Consider the following 15,972-nt stretch of genomic DNA (forward strand, 5'->3'; position numbering starts at 1 on the left):
CTAGCTAACTTGTTTTTGGTAGTTATTACCAAAAAAACAGGTTGTGTGATTGCGCTCTATCTAGGTAGTAATGGCTAGCTATGTGAGCTATGCAATTTCATACTAATCACAATAGGTTGTAGAGTAAAGTCAGTTACATCAGTGGCTGTGTGTACTGCTGCTAGCTACGTTAGCTAGCAAATGTAATGTAGATAGCTAGTTAGCTAAATTAGCTAGCCCAGATTAGTATAAAATATTTCTGTATCTATCTGTGTAAACTAGTACTTAGCTAACTAGCTACATATTTCAACATAGCTTTACCTTGATAGCTAGCTATCTGGCTTATAATTAATCTTTATTTTGTAGATTTGACAACTTGTTATCAACTAGTATTACTACCATGGCATGTGAACAACGTTTGCGGGCTGCTCAGGGAAAACCTCTGGCTATCCATAGCCAGACATTGGTCCTATTGAATTGCTGTTTTATAGCTAGCAAATGGCATGTTCTAATAACGTTAGCATGTTCTATGGATATCTACATGCCTCTATTTATTCAGACATCTTCAAGTTGCCTTGGTGTAAGCGCCTGCCTTTGTTTTATTTTATAGGGCACCCAGTTGCTGCCAAATGTAGTTTCAACAGAGCAGCAGTCCTTGATTGTTGTGAAGAAACTGCTGGCAATTGCAGTCTCCAGCATCACTTATCTCAGGGGTCTTTTCCCAGAAAAAGCTTATGGGAGAAAATTTGTTGAAGGTCAAACACATTTTATGTTATTTTTAAATGTACTCAATTGTTATTGAAATGATAATGATACTGTAGCTAGCCAACATCTTCAAGAAGTAGACTTACACTTTCTTGTCTCTATGCCACAGAGCAGAAAGTTATGATCCTCAGGGAGGAACGCACCTGCCCTGGTGCCAGTCAAATTGTACAGTGGTTAGTATACACCACCAAGCCTCAGTGGGGAAATTCCAGTACAGTGTTTTCTCTGTTGCCAAATCCTTTCCCTTTATCCTGGTTAGATTATTTATTCAGGGTTGATTAATTAAGACTATTTTATACACCTCCCAGGATGCAGGGATGCTTTGATGCCCTTCAGAGAAAATACGTAAGTGAGATACTAGTTGTTTAGTTGTTTATTCATTATCTACATGTTATTAATGTTAATTAATTACATATAATGAATGTCTTGTATTCCAACAGTTGCGGACGGTCGTTATGTCTGTGAGTATATCTCATCAAATATTTTCTTCAGCATATAAAGCATTTTCAGTTGCTAAAGTTTGTATCCTTCCACTTTCTATAGATATACACAGACTTAGATAATCCAAAGGTAATAGACAACTTTTTAACCCCATAGGTATCGATCATAGTAATGCTTTGATTCTCTGCACTAGAACAAACTACAGTATATTTATTTTCTCATTGTGACACTGGTCTTTCTTTGCGATTTGCAGAAGGTTACTGAATGCTACCAGTTCAAAGTCCAATACACTGAAAAGGGACCCAAAATTGACTTTGAAAGGTATAGCTTTGTGAATGTGTATTAGGGTTGAATGGCAGGAACCCGGTTACTGAGATTTACTGCCCAAAACCACTCCCTTTTCCCAGGATAAATAACTGAGAAAACGGTAAATTATAATAAATTATTTATATGAACAGCATGACGTGAAATGGAACTGTTAAATTATATACAATGTCTAAATCTGGATTCTGTAAAGCCTTCCCTCTGGTCACTGCATAATGAATCATCAACTCTCAGGGTGGGAACCGACAGCCCACCTCAGTATGTAGACCTTCCCTTGGTAACTTTTTTTTATTGTGATCGGTGGACCTACATTTGCTGCAGCATAGCCTACACTACAGTAATATAAAGACCGAATGCGCATCTAATTTGCACATCACCATCTGGCGTTCGGGGATCACCTTGTTTTTTTTATTATAAAGGTTATATATTTTTTTGATTGCAGAGTTTAAAACACTCCTATATCGTTTCTTTAAATCAGTGCATGAGTGAACACTTTCTCACTGTCTTTCTCTCTCTCCATCAATTCCATTCAAATTGCATCCAAAATAGATAATCATGTTCAAGATTGATATATATAGGCCTATATATACAGTGCATTTGGAAAGTATTTAGAACTGTAATGAACACGACGGGAGACAGAGCTGGTTTCAAGCGCAGGGCGCAGCAGGTGTTTATTTGTAAAGGACCACTGGAGGAGGCAGGTAGCTGGGTCCAGGGGCAGGCAGAAGGTCATACACAGGGGGTCCAAAAAAGGCAACAGTACAGGCAGGGAAAAGGCTAGTAACGTCGTCCGGGGGATCAGGCAATAGGTTGATAACAGGAAATTCGAAAGGCTAAAGTACAGGCAGGAAATATCACATTTACATACAGTTGAAGTCGGAAGTTTACATACACCTTTGCCAAATACATTTAAACTCAAGTTTTTCCCAATTCCCGACATTTAATCCCAGTAAAAATTCAGTTTTAGGTCAGTTAGGATCACCACTTTATTTTAAGAATGTGAAATGTCAGAATAATAGTAGAGAAATTATTGATTTTAGCTTTTATTTCCTTCATCACATTCCCAGTGGGGCAGAAGTTTACATACGCTCAATTATTATTTGGTAGCATTGCCTTTAAATTGTTTAATTTGGCCCATTCTTCCTGAGAGAGCTGGTGTAACTGAGTCAGGTTTGTAGGCCTCCTTGCTCCCACACGCTTTTTCAGTTATGCCCACAAACGTTCTCTAGGATTGAGGTCAGGGCTTTGTGATGGCCATTCCAATACCTTGACTTTGTTGTCATTAAGCCATTTTGCCACAACTTTGGAAGTATGCTTTGCGACCAAGCTTTAACTTCCTGACTGATGTCTTGAGATGTTGCTTCAATATATCCACATTATTTTCCATCCTCATGATGCCTTCTATTTTGTGAAGTGCACCTGTCACTCCTGCAGCAAAGCACCCCCACAACATGATGCTGCCACCCCCGTGCTTCACGGTTGTGACGGTGTTCTTCGGCTTGCAAGCCTTCCCCTTTTTGCTCCAAACATTACGATGGTCATTATGGCCAAACAGTTCTATTTTTATTTCATCAGACCAAAGGACATTTCTCCAAAAAGTACGATCTTTGTCCCCATGTACAGTTGCGTACCGTAGTCTGGCTTTTTTTATGGTGGTTTTGGAGCAGTGGCTTCTTCCTTGCTGAGCGGCCTTTCAGGTTATGTCGATATAGGACTCATTTTACTGTGGATATTGATACTTTTGTACCTGTTTCCTCCAGCATCTTCACAAGGTCCTTTGCTGTTCTTCTGGGATTGATTTGCACTTTTCGCACCAAAGTACGTTCATCTCTAGGAGATTGAACGCGTCTCCTTCCTGAGCGGTATGACGGCTGCGTGGTCCCATGGTGTTTATGCTTGCGTACTATTGTTTGTACAGATGAACGTGGTACCTGCAGGCGTTTGGAAATTTCTCCCAAGGATGAACCAGACTTGTGGAGGTCAACTATTCATTTTCTGAGGTCTTGGCTGATTTCTTTTGATTTTCCCATGATGTCAAGCAAAGAGGCACTGAGTTTGAAGGTAGGCCTTGAAATACATCCACAGGTACACCTCCAATTGACTCAATTGATGTCAATTAGCCTATCAGAAGCTTCAAAAGCCAAGACATCATTTTGTGGAATTTTCCAAGCTGTTTAAAGGCACAGTCAACTTAGTGTATTCAAATTTCTGACCCACTGAAATTGTGATACAGTGAATTATAAGTGAAATAATCTGTCTGTAAACAATTGTTGGAAAAATTACTTGTGTCATGCACAAAGTAGGATTCTTATCTGACTTGACAAAACTATAGTTTGTGAACAAGAAATTTGTGGAGTGCTTTCAAAACAAGTTTTTTAATGATTCCAACCTAACTGTATGTCAACCTACGACTTCAACTGTAAGTATTCAGACCCTTTGCTCAATGCTTTGTTGAAGCACCTTTGACAGCGATTACAGTCTCGAGTCTTCTTGGGTATGACACTACAAGCTTGGCACACCTGTATTTGGGGAGTTTCTCCCATTCTTCTATGCAGATCTTGTCAAGTTCTGTTAAGTTGGACGGAGAGTGTCGCTGCACAGCTATTTTGAGGTCTCTCCAGAGATGTTCGATCTCGCTCAAGTCCAGGCTTTGGCTGGGCCACTCAAGGACATTCAAAGACTTGTCCTGAAGCCAATCCTGCGTTGTCTTAGCTGTGTGCTTAGGGACGACAGGGCTGCAGCGGAGCAGGTTGAGAGCTTCACCAACAAACTAACATGTTCCAAGCACACCAAGATAGTCATGAAGAGGGCACGACAAAACCTACTCCCCCTCAGGAGACTGAAAAGATTTGGCATGGGTCCTCAGATCCTCAAAAGGTTCTACAGCTGCACCATCGAGAGCATCCTGACTGGTTGCATCACTGCCTGGTATGGCAACTGCTCGGCCTCCAACCGCAAGGCACTACAGAGGGTAGTGCGAACGGCCCAGTACATCACTGGGGCCAAGCTCCCTGCCATCCAGGACCTCTATACCAGGCAGTGTCAGAGGAAGACCCTAAAAATTGTCAAAGACTCCAGTCACCCTAGTTATAGACTGTTCTCTCTGCTACTGCACAGCAAGTGGTACCGGAGCACCAAGTCTAGACAGCTTCTAAACAGCTTCTACCCCCAAGCCATAAAACTCCTGAACATCTAATCAAATGGCTACCCCAGACTATTTGCATTGCCCCCCCCCCCCCCCTCCTCTCTTACTCCGCTGCTACTCTCTGTTGTTATCATCTATCCATAGTCACTTTAATAACTCCACCTGCATGTACATATTACCTCAACTAACCAGTGCCCATGCCTCCCGAGTGGCATAATGGTCTAAGGCGCTTTAGTAGTGGTCTAGCTGTGCCACTAGAGATTCTGGGTTCGAGTCCAGGCTCTGTCGTAGCTAGCCACGACCGGGAGACCCAATTGGCCCATCGTCGTCCGGGTTAGGGGAGGGTTTGGCCGGAAGGGATATCCTTGTCTCATCACGCACTAGCGACTCCTGTGGCGGGCCAGGCGCAGTGCACGCTGACATGGTCGCCAGGTGTACGGTGTTTCCTCCGACACATTGGTGCAGCTGGCTTCCGGGGCATTGTGTCAAGAAGCAGTGCGGCTTGGTTGGGTTGTGTTTCGGAGGACGCATGGCTCTCGACCTTCGCCTCTCCCGAGTCCATACAGGAGTTGCAGCGATGAGACAAGACTGTAACTACCTCTAATTGGGGTGGGGGGAAAAAACTAACCGGTGCCCTCGCACATTGACTCTGTACCGGTACCCCCCTGTATATTGTCTCGCTATTGTTATTTTACTACTGCTCTTTAATTACTTGTTACTTTTATTTCTTATTCTTATCCGTATTTTTGTTTAACTGCATTGTTGGTTAGGGGCTCTTAAGTAAGCATTTCACTGTAAGGTCTACACCTGTTTTATTAGGCACATGTGACTAATAGGATTTGATTCGATTTGAACTTTCGCCCCAGTCTGAGGTCCTGAGCATTCTGGAGCAGGATTTCTTCAAGGATCTCTCTGTACTTTGTTCCTTTCATCTTTCCCTCGATCCTGACTAGTCTCCCAGTCCCTGCCGCAGAAAAACATCCCCACAGCATGATGCTGCCACCACCATGCTTCACCGTAGGGATGGTGCCATGTTTCCGGCAGACGTTACGGTTGGCATTCAGGCCAAAGAGTTCAATCTTGGTTTCATCAGACCAGGGAATCTTGTTTGTCATGGTCTGAGAGACTTTAGGGCCTTTTGGCAAACTTCAAGCGGGCTGTCATGTGACTTTCACTGAGGAATGGCTTCCATCTGGCCACTCTACCACAAAGGCCTGATAGGTGGAGTGCTGCAGAGATGGTTGTCCTTCTGGAAGGCTCTCCCATCTCCAAAGAGTAACTCTGGAGCTCTGTCAGAGTGACTATCGGGTTCTTGGTCACCTCCCTGACCAAGGCCCTTCTCCCACGAATGCTTAGTTTGGCCGCGTGGCCAGCTCTAGGAAGAGTCCTGGTGGTTCCAAACTTCTTCCATTTAAGAATGATATTGTCTTCTTGGGGACCTTTAATGCTGTTGAAATTTTTTGGTACCCTTCCCCAGATCTGTGCCACAATCCTGTCTCGGAACAGACACAATCCTGTCTCGGAACTCTACGGACAATTCCTTCGACCTCATGGCTTGGTTTTTGCTCTGACATGCACTGTCAACTGTGGGACCTTATTTTGGCAGGTGTTTGCATTTCCAAATCATGTCCAATCACTTGAATTTACCACAGGTGGACTCCAATCAAGTTGTAGAAACATCTCAAGGATGATCAATGGAAACAGGATGCACCTGAGCTGAATTTCAAGTTTCATGGCAAAGGGTCTGAATACTTATGTAAATAAGGTATTTCTGGGGGGTTTTCTAATAAGTTTGCCAAAATGTAAATAAAATTGTTTTCGCTTTGTCATTATGGGGTATTGTGCGTAGATTGATGAGGAAAAAAAGAAGTGAACTCAAGGGGTCTGAAAAGTTCTCGAATGCACTCTAGATGTGCTAACCTACCTCTTTCAGGAAATAAATCCAAATGCAGTATTATTCTTATATTTATGTAATGAATGATGGGTAATGCATAATAAGTTTCTAACTTATATCCTCGGTCTCTTGCAAAATACACACGCACCTGTGCTCTGTTGGACTCTGTAAAAAAAATTCCTTAGCTCTTGGAGTTCCATGCAGGAAAAGCTAGACTAGAATAGCTTGCTGGAAATGTTGTTTTTTGTATTTCTTATACCAATAGACTATACTAAGAGGGACACAAGCTCTTGTTTGCCAAATGTTAAATACAGCAGCTAATAGAACTCTTGGGTAGTTTGAAAGAAGAGCGAACGTGGGATGGGGGTAGGCTATAGCAGTTAATTATGCAGACCCATAACCATCCAATCCTCATGAAGAGAAGTGAAAGGCTTTTGCATCTCATTCTAGTCCTATATTATTCAAGCATGTCATTAGAAGGATGAAGATAAGGACAACAACACTTATTTCATTTAACTGTTGAAAGCAAGGAAGGAATGAAGCAACACTAGAGAGAGAAAGAGGAGGTAGGCTAATAACATTAGGGGAAATATTATGAAAAATGTCAATCAAATTCACTAGCCTATACTTGTAACTTTGTAGGCTGCATGTGCTGCACCAGAATCACATGTTCTCTCCCTGCTTTATCATGGTTTGAACAAGGTGCGTAGTTCCAGCCCATATAATACAGTGTAAACAATGCAGTAGAGTAATACAGTTCACACTCAAAAAGATTACTGGAGCTTGTTTCATTTATTTACCAAAGAGAGCATATAGCTAGCTACATCTATGTGCTTTTATGTTTTTCTGTCTTATGTAATGTTCAGTATTGGATAACGGTACAATCATTTGGGCATTTGGGCTTGGGCTCATTAAATGTCTTAAATGTAGGGCTCATAAAATGTATTTAATCAGGCATGAATTTTCGATCAAAGCTATAATAAAATCCAGACATAGGTCTATTTATATGCTTTGTAATGCTTTTGAATGACACATCTGGTTTTGGCAGGAATTACAAAAGTAATTTATTCTCGGGATGGAACATTTGTAAAATACCGGGAAAATATTCAACCCTAATGTGTATAACATAATGATAACATGGCAGAATTTCATTGAGAAACATTGAAGAAAGAAACTTTTAATTGTCTAAAAATGTTTACATTTATTCTTGTTTTAGCAAAAACAGCAAGAATCTGGAAAAGATGGCTTGCAGCAACACAAAAAAGTCCAGCATCCTCCTGGTGCGTAAACTCTACACACTGATGCAGAACCTGGGTCCTCTGCCAGACAATGTCTGTCTCAACATGAAACTCTCTTACTACAACGACGGTAAAGACGACACAATGATGTCAAGTAGGCAAAAAGAAAAGGGATGATGTGACGCAGTACGCTGCGCAAGTGACATCATACTTCCGGGATAATGTCCTGGGTCTTTTAAGATTATATGATCAAATTCATTTAATTACACTGAGTATACCAAACATTAGGAACACCCCATTGACCTCAGAACAGCCTCAAATCATCGGGGCATGGACTCTACAAGGTGTCGAAAGCATTCCACGGGGATGCTGGCCCATGTTGACTCCAATGCTTCCCACAATTGTGTCAAGTTGGCTGGATGTCCTTTGGGTGGTATATATACATATATATATATATATTTTACCTATTTTTCTCCCCAATTTCATGGTATCTAATAGTTTTTTTTAGAGCTACTATCTTGTCTCATCGCTACAACTCCCGTACGGTCTCGGGAGAGAGTTGAAAGTCATGCGTCCTCCGATACACAACCCAACCAAGCCGCACTGCTTCTTAACACAGCGCCATCCAACCCGGAACCCAGCCACACCAATGTGTCGGAGGAAACATTGTGCACCTGGCAACCTTGGTTAGCGTGCACTGCGCCCGGCCCGCCACGGGAGTCGCTGGTGCCCGATGAATCAAGGATTTACCTACTGGCCAAACCCTCCCTAACCCGGACGACGCTAGGCCAATTGTGCGTCGCCCCACGGACCTCCTGTCGCGGCCGGTTACGACAGAGCCTGGGCGTGAACCCAGAGTCTCTGGTGGCACAGCTGGCGCTGCAGTACAGCGCCCTTAACCACTGCGCCGCCCTGGTGGACCATTCTTAATACACACGGAAACAGCATTGCAGTTCTTGACACAAACCGGTGTGCCTGGCACCTACTACCATACTCCATTCAAAGACACTTCAATCTTTTGTCTTTTCTATTCACCCTCTGAATGGCACACATACACAATCCATGTCTCAATTGTCTCAAGGCTTCAAAATCCTTCGTTTAACCTGTCACCTTCCCTTCATCTACACTGATTGAAGTGAATTTAACAAGTGACAGTAAGGCATCATAGCTTTCACCTGGTCAGTATATGTCATGGAAAGAGCAGGTGTTTTGTATACTGAGTGCATATTTAAGCAATAAGGCCCCAGGGGTGTGGTATATGGCCAATATACCACAGCTAAGGGCTGTGTCCTAGCACAACCCCCGTTGTACCTTAATGCTATTATAAACTGGTTACCAACATAATTAGAGCAGTAAATATAAATGTTTTGTATTACCCATGGTATACCATGGCTTTCAGCCAATCAACATTCAGGGCTCAAACCACCCAGTTTTTAATTGTGTATTGATTTGCTCATACCCGATGCCTTTTATCAAAATATTTGAAGCTGAATAAGTAAGACACATCACGTAAGTTAGAAAAGTCTCATTTGAACTACATCTCCTGCAGCGTTGTTAGCATGCTGGAGCATGCCTGTTTGAGCTGAGGACTTACAGGAAGGTAACAACCTGTTAGTTACAGGCTTTTTTATATTAGATTAGCTGGGAGTGTTTTTCACTGAAAGTTGCCAACTACTGCCTTTTGATTTGTAGTTTGTGTGTGTAGTTCCAATGAAACGGTTGTAACTTTTCCGCTTCGTGCTTCTTGAGCGTCAAATACGTTGAAAACCGGCATATGGTATATAAATATATACAAAAACACTTTAATATATATCTTAAATGACTGCGTTTTTATGAATTTGACAATAAACATTTTAAGCCCATTCTTAGCCTACAAAACCCGGACGGAGTACGGAAGTAAAATTGAATTTGTGTGTGTGTTTGCATGTGTGTATATATATATATATCTCAGTCACTCCCCAGGACTACCAACCCCCAGGCTTCATGGAGGGGGACAGCGATAGCATGCAGTTTGAGAAGGAGCCTGTCAACCTGACCATGGGCGAGGTGGTCACTCCCTTCCACACCCTGAAGGTGGATGTGACCACAGAGAGAGAAAGGCTGGAGCAGGTATGAAGGAAAGGGGGGAAATAACTAGAGTCAGAGTAATGTCAACCAGACTGGCAGGTGACACGTTGATTAACACCTGTCCCCTTTTCTCTGTAGGTCGATGACGTGCAGCCGATCTGCATGAGGGACAAGTGGGAGCTGAAGATGGAGGAAGGGACAGTGACCAAGATCAGCAGTCAGCAGGTGAGACTTGAGGCCTCTAGGCTAATTTGACTGGGTGCCGATGGCATGGCGCTATTGTTCTAACCCAGTAGGGGGTGTTGCTGTCTATCCCATGGGATGTACCTATAGTCTATAACATTTTTAATGGGGTTTCTACTTTTAGACTCGCATGATAAAAGTAATGGAAAATCCGGACAACGAGCTTTACTTGGACAATTCCGGTAGGACCTCCTCTCTCAAATCTTAGTATAAAGCAGTTTCGCTGAACATGATAACAGTAGTGCTATTTTCTCTTTTAATAAGTCAAATGCAGTCTAAAATCCATGTTTGGTTTTATTGTGTTTTCATCATGTTTGATGCTCAAAGAGGTCCAGGTGAACTGCCAGGAGAAGATGGAGGTGAGTGAGGAGAGCACAGAGAACTCTCAGGTAAAATAACAGCAAAATGTACATTCTGCATAGTCACAACTAAGATAGGCCTTTGTATCAAGCACATGCATATACAGAACAATACAAATATATAGGTGGGATAGTACTGTATGAATATAAAGTAATATAGGGGCTGCTCCAGTTGTGAAGGTAACGGTCTGTCGTTTGATTGACCTGTCTGTCTCAGATGGACACTTTGGTAAAGAGGACATCTGACCTGGAAGTGGCCATTAAGAGGACCAGGAGCGGACGCGTCACCAGGTCCACCCTGGTCAGTGTCCCCCAAAACATACAACCCTATCTAACTCCTACTGGCCCTGTTCAAATGGAAGACATTTTTGTATAGCGTAATGTAAAAATGACCACGAAGGATGTACAGTTGAAGTCGGAAGTTTAAATACACTTAGGTTGGAGTCATTAATACTCGTTTTTCAACCACTCCACAAATTTCTTGTTAACAAACTATAGTTTTGGCAAGTCGGTTAAGACATCTACTTAGTGCATGACACAAGGAAGCTTCTGATAGTCTAATTGACATCATTTGATTAAATTGAATGTGTACCTGTGGATGTTTTTCAAGGCCTACCTTCAAACTCAGTGCCTCTTTGCTTGACATCATGGGAAAATCAAAAGAAATCAGCCAAGACCTCAGAAAAAGAATTGTTGACCTCCACAAGTCTGATTCATCCTTGGGACCAATTTCCAAATGCCTGAAGGTACCACGTTCATCTGTACAAACAATAGTACGCAAGTATAAACACCATGGGACCACGCAGCCGTCATACCGCTCAGGAAGGAGATGCTTTCTGTCTCCTAGAGATGAATGTACTTTAGTGCGGAAAGTGCAAATCAATTCCAGAACAACAGCAAAGGACCTTGTGAAGATGCTGGAGGAAACAGGTACAAAACTACTGATATCCACAGTAAAACTAGTCCTATATCGACATAACCTGAAAGGCCGCTCAACAAGGAAGAAGCCACTGCTCCAAAACCGCCATATAACAGCCAGACTACGGTTTCCACATGGGGACAAAGATCGTACTTTTTGGAGAAATGTCCTCTGGTCTGATGAAACAAAAATAGAACCGCCAATGTTGTGGTAAAATGGCTTAAGGACAACAAAGTCAAGGTATTGGAGTGGCCATCACAAAGCCCTGACCTCAATTCTATAGAACATTTGAGGTCAGAACTGAAAAAGTGTGTGCGAGCAAGGAGGCCTACAAACCTGACTCAGTTACACCAGGTCTGTCAGGAGGAATGAGCCAAAATTCACCCAACTTATTGTGGGAAGCTTGTGGAAGGCTATCTGAAACGTTTGACTCAAGTTTAACAATTTAAAGGCAATGCTACCAAATACTAATTGAGTGTGTGTAAACTTCTGACCTACTGGGTATGTGATGAAATAAATAAATTCTGAAATAAATAATTTCTCTACTATTGTTCTGACATTTCACATTCTTAAAATAAAGTGGTGATCCTAACTGACCTAAGACAGGGAATTTGTACAAGAAATTAAATGTCAGGAATTGTGAAAAACTGAGTTTAAATGTATTTGGCTAAGGTGTACGTAAACTTCCGACATCAACTGTATATCTATGGGACTAGCTTCACAAGCACTTCCCTGCAGTCTGTGATTTACTGTCTTTGGTCTGTGTGTGTGCAGGAGAGAAAGGCTGAGACTGAGGTGCACAGCGTCAGCAAGAAGAAGCCCTCTCCCATCGAAGACAAAATGGTGGGAGACACCCCCCCTCGAGCATCATAGATTTCATCCCCCAGTCTTACTCACAGGAGTGATAATAATGTGCAAATTGTCTTTTAAAGATAAAAGTTCCCTGACCTACATGTTTTTTAACAAGTCAATATGACTCATTCAATCCATCCCATCTAGATGTATGCAGAATATTGTTTGGCAATCATTATTCATTTTAGAGTCTTGCATTAGTTAGTAAACTGTCTGTCACTCTCTGATTAGCAGATATCGCAGTTCGAGTTCCCCTGCAGTCAGGATGTCCAGGCCTCTGTGTCGAAGAAACGCAAGTTCAGCGAACCCAAAGAACGCTACTGACCTCTGACCTTTCCACTTTACCTATAAGATACCTTTCAAGACAAGAACCGATTTTCTAATTTGCATGGGCAAAATCTCTAGTCTTTTTTAGTTGTTTTAAAGGAAAGGTGTAGTGCCCACCGCCAACACCACCATAGTACTGCTGCATTCTGTTGTTACAATGGAAAGGATAAAGGAAATGGTTATTTCTAGTCCACCTTGTTTATGTTTATACTTTTTCTTTTTCATTGTTGAGTTTCATGCTAGTGTGTGATATGAAGACTGGGGAAAATGTATTTTCTACAATTGTATATTGGTGTCTGTGAAGTGCGAAACTCACAGTTTTATTTATTTCAAAGGATGGCATTTTTATTGTGACAATACTGTTTTTTAAATTTAGTTTGTTTTATGATTACCATGAACTTTACACTGTGCAAAATTGTGTTTCTATTTTATATTGTTATATAATGTATCAATATACAGTACCCTCCAGTTGTAAGTTATTTGATTAAATGTATGTTTCTAATAAATTAAAGTGCCTTTTCTCAGTTTTGAAAAAAGGTTTGTAATTTTGGTCTGTATCATTAAGAGCAGATAGTTCTACACACTAGTGCTGAACCTCAGATATAACTGCTTCCATCAGCAGCAAACCTGGGTGCACCTGTTTTAGTGTCGTGGTTGGAAAAAGGAAACAAGTTCTTGCTACAATTCAAGATCAAAGAGCTTCAGCTTCCTGTCTGCAAGACCTGATGCTGTTAGCATGAGCGCAAAAAAATCTACAATACCGTATAACCTTATTAAATAATAGCCAACCTTAAATAAAGGGACTGCCAAATGGCAGCATTTGCATGAGGTGTGACTTAAATTAAGCTGTTAAGTGAAAGTGGATTATATCTGTACACACTGACCTTTGGGCTGAGATAACCGGCCATCAGCAGCCTTCTGCCAGGCTGCTGTGTGTTTTTAATCAGCTGTTATTTTTCCCAGAGAGGGACATTTGCTGATAGACTGCCTTAACCCACTGCAGATCAATACTGCAGGAAGCCTTTGTGATGCATATCCAAACAGGCCCTCTCTTCTCTCCACCACATCAGCTGGTGGGAGAGGGAGAGTCCATCAAATCAGCTCCTACATCCAAACAGGGCTTGTCTTCGACACTGGAGAATAACCTCATTTCATTGTCTCTTGTTTTTTATGGGCACTGGAGATAACATTCAAGTGGAAAGTGGAATGGACTGAAAAATCTAGTGCAATGCCCTCTGCGCCTTTGACAATACACACACAGCAGCGAATTGACAATCTGAATGAGCTGTGAAAAGCATTTTTCAACTGTTTTTATTATATCGACAGCCCACTGTCATAAAATGACAGTAAGAAAGTCTCTCTGTAGTCATGTTATACTATATTGTAGTTACAGTACCCGTGTATCCAGGTTGATTTTTCTAACCAATACTTAATCTAATAGTGCACATTGAACAGGTGGCTTTTATAATTTAAGATTAATTTAACTCCAATCGCTTGATAACAGTGGAGGCTGGTGAAGGGAGGACGGCTCATGGTAATGGCTGGAATGGAGTGAACACATGGAAACGTGTTTCATTCCAGCCACTCCATTCCAGCCATTACAATGAGCCGTCCTCCCTTCACCAGCCTCCACTGCTTAGTAATTATTGGCAACTGGCTACTTGGCGGCATTGATGGGACTTAAAATGTAGCAACAGTTTTAACGTGTAGTTTATAGTAAGGTTTATTTGCTGTTGTACACATTAGTGTCTAAAAGCTGAATTGCAGTGTATATCAGGTGTGTGATACATCAGAGAAAATACAGTATGAGTGAAGCTCTTCAGCCTACTCCAATGAGGTAAAGTGCACAAATGAATCAAAAACGACACGCCAACATCAGCAGACAACATCTGAATTGCAATGCTACTTACCTCCACTCCCTCAAACAAGAAATGAATTCTGAAATTAAATTCAGGGACACACATCGAATGGCAAGTGTTAACAGATCAATCAGCTGGTCAAACATGAGGCTGGTTTCAGAGGCTGTCTCTCCCCCTATGTGGAGCCAAGGCCCGGGTCTCTGAGTCAATATGAACCGGCCGATGCGGTTCGTGTGATGAGGAGGGGAGCCCTGTCAGACAAACAGACAGAGGGACTGATAGACGGATGGACTGGCCCATCCCTGGGCCTTAGATTAGAAAGACTCTCAGGCTGCATGTAGGGGGTGCTGGGATTATGCCTGCAGGGCCTGTGGGCCCCAGAGGCGGTTGGGGTTTAGAGGCGAGCGGGGGAGAGGACTGGACATTCAGCCAGGGACCGTGACCCCTTCGACCTTGCCAGAAGGGCAGCAAATGTTTCCTAGCTGATTAGCAGTTCTTCAACAGAGCATCGTGGCTGATGTGATCTCTTTGCTATAAGGTAAAAGGAAACTGGGGGATTCTCCTCTGAATATAGATGACATTGTATCTGAGCATGACTATGAACAATAACAACAATTTGAGGGTAAGCCTGATATATATTGATTAAAGTCTGCAAAAATAAACAATAGGGGAGCCGTGAACTAAATTAGAGAAAAACACACTGAATAGCTCTAAACTAGTATAGATAATATGTATTACAAAAGTATTTAAAAAACATACTATACTGTAATTTGCAGTTTGGTAGTTTTGAAAATGACCACAAGGGGGTGATAGGCTGCTACAGAATATTATGAGACTCAGGCCAAAATGATAAAGGATGCAGTATCTGTAGGCCTATGTGACTATTGACAAATACTTCCATGTACTTGCACCAATGAACAGGTTTATTTATTTCTCCACTGTATTCACTTCCAACTGCATTACATTTTAATCACAAATTAAACTCTCTAAAATGATTTGTTTTGTGATGCCATAGAAAGCACTGTCTGCAGAGTGATAGCCTATTCCTATTTGATTTGCATAAAATAAGTTAAATAAGATTCCATGTGAGCAGGTGTTTCCAGGGAGAACAGATTATGAGATTGAATCTGTGTACATGGTCAGTGTTGAGCAGTAGTGTTACCTACTTGAAACAGATGCTCAAAGATGTGCTTCCATTGTGATCCAAGTAGACAGCTGAATTGTTTACCAAAGGCCCTTTCTTCAGTTCAGGACACTTACAATGGCTGAGTTCTGACACTGAGGATTTCTGCGGGAGTGGGAGGGAGGAGGAGGGCAGATTGAAGGGAGAGCTTCTGCCTTGTACCCCTTTTCTCTGTGCTCAGATGGACCTCACCCTCCCCCAAAGCCACCGGAGGGCAGGGGTTTAAATGTCACGCTTGGTCATCAGAGCGCCCGGCCAGGCTCGTGTCTCTGGGGGGAACACGCCAGGAGAGAAAGGGGAGGGAGGGAGAGACACTTGCCCTCACCATTGTCCATTACGATAGGCATGAGCTGCTAACTGACTCCAAATCAAGTGTA

The 15,972-nt window shown here is 42.2% G+C and overlaps 1 protein-coding gene across 1 annotated transcript; it reads left to right on the top strand.

Annotated features, from left to right (window-relative positions):
* The first annotated feature begins 313 nt into the window (after positions 1–313).
* On the top strand, positions 314–13,059 carry LOC139392392 (HORMA domain-containing protein 1-like). Its single transcript, XM_071140354.1, has 13 exons — positions 314–917; positions 1,053–1,089; positions 1,185–1,205; positions 1,288–1,314; positions 1,439–1,506; positions 7,765–7,916; positions 9,738–9,895; positions 9,992–10,078; positions 10,221–10,278; positions 10,424–10,485; positions 10,673–10,756; positions 12,149–12,217; positions 12,458–13,059. Exons 1-13 carry the CDS (start codon positions 865–867, stop codon positions 12,548–12,550), a joined length of 969 nt encoding a protein of 322 aa, XP_070996455.1. The 5' UTR covers positions 314–864; the 3' UTR covers positions 12,551–13,059.
* The last annotated feature ends 2,913 nt before the right edge of the window (positions 13,060–15,972 follow it).

This window comes from Oncorhynchus clarkii, chromosome 3, assembly GCF_045791955.1.
Source record: "Oncorhynchus clarkii lewisi isolate Uvic-CL-2024 chromosome 3, UVic_Ocla_1.0, whole genome shotgun sequence".
In the NCBI taxonomy this organism is placed as follows: domain Eukaryota; kingdom Metazoa; phylum Chordata; class Actinopteri; order Salmoniformes; family Salmonidae; genus Oncorhynchus; species Oncorhynchus clarkii.

Bases quoted from the DNA above. Each gene is read 5' to 3' on its own strand.
- LOC139392392 (XM_071140354.1), top strand. From the start codon at position 865: ATGATCCTCAGGGAGGAACGCACCTGCCCTGGTGCCAGTCAAATTGTA. The intron at 1,507-7,764 runs GTATAGCTTTGT...TTCTTGTTTTAG, and splicing joins CCCAAAATTGACTTTGAAAG to CAAAAACAGCAAGAATCTGG. The intron at 9,896-9,991 runs GTATGAAGGAAA...TTTTCTCTGTAG, and splicing joins AGAGAGAAAGGCTGGAGCAG to GTCGATGACGTGCAGCCGAT.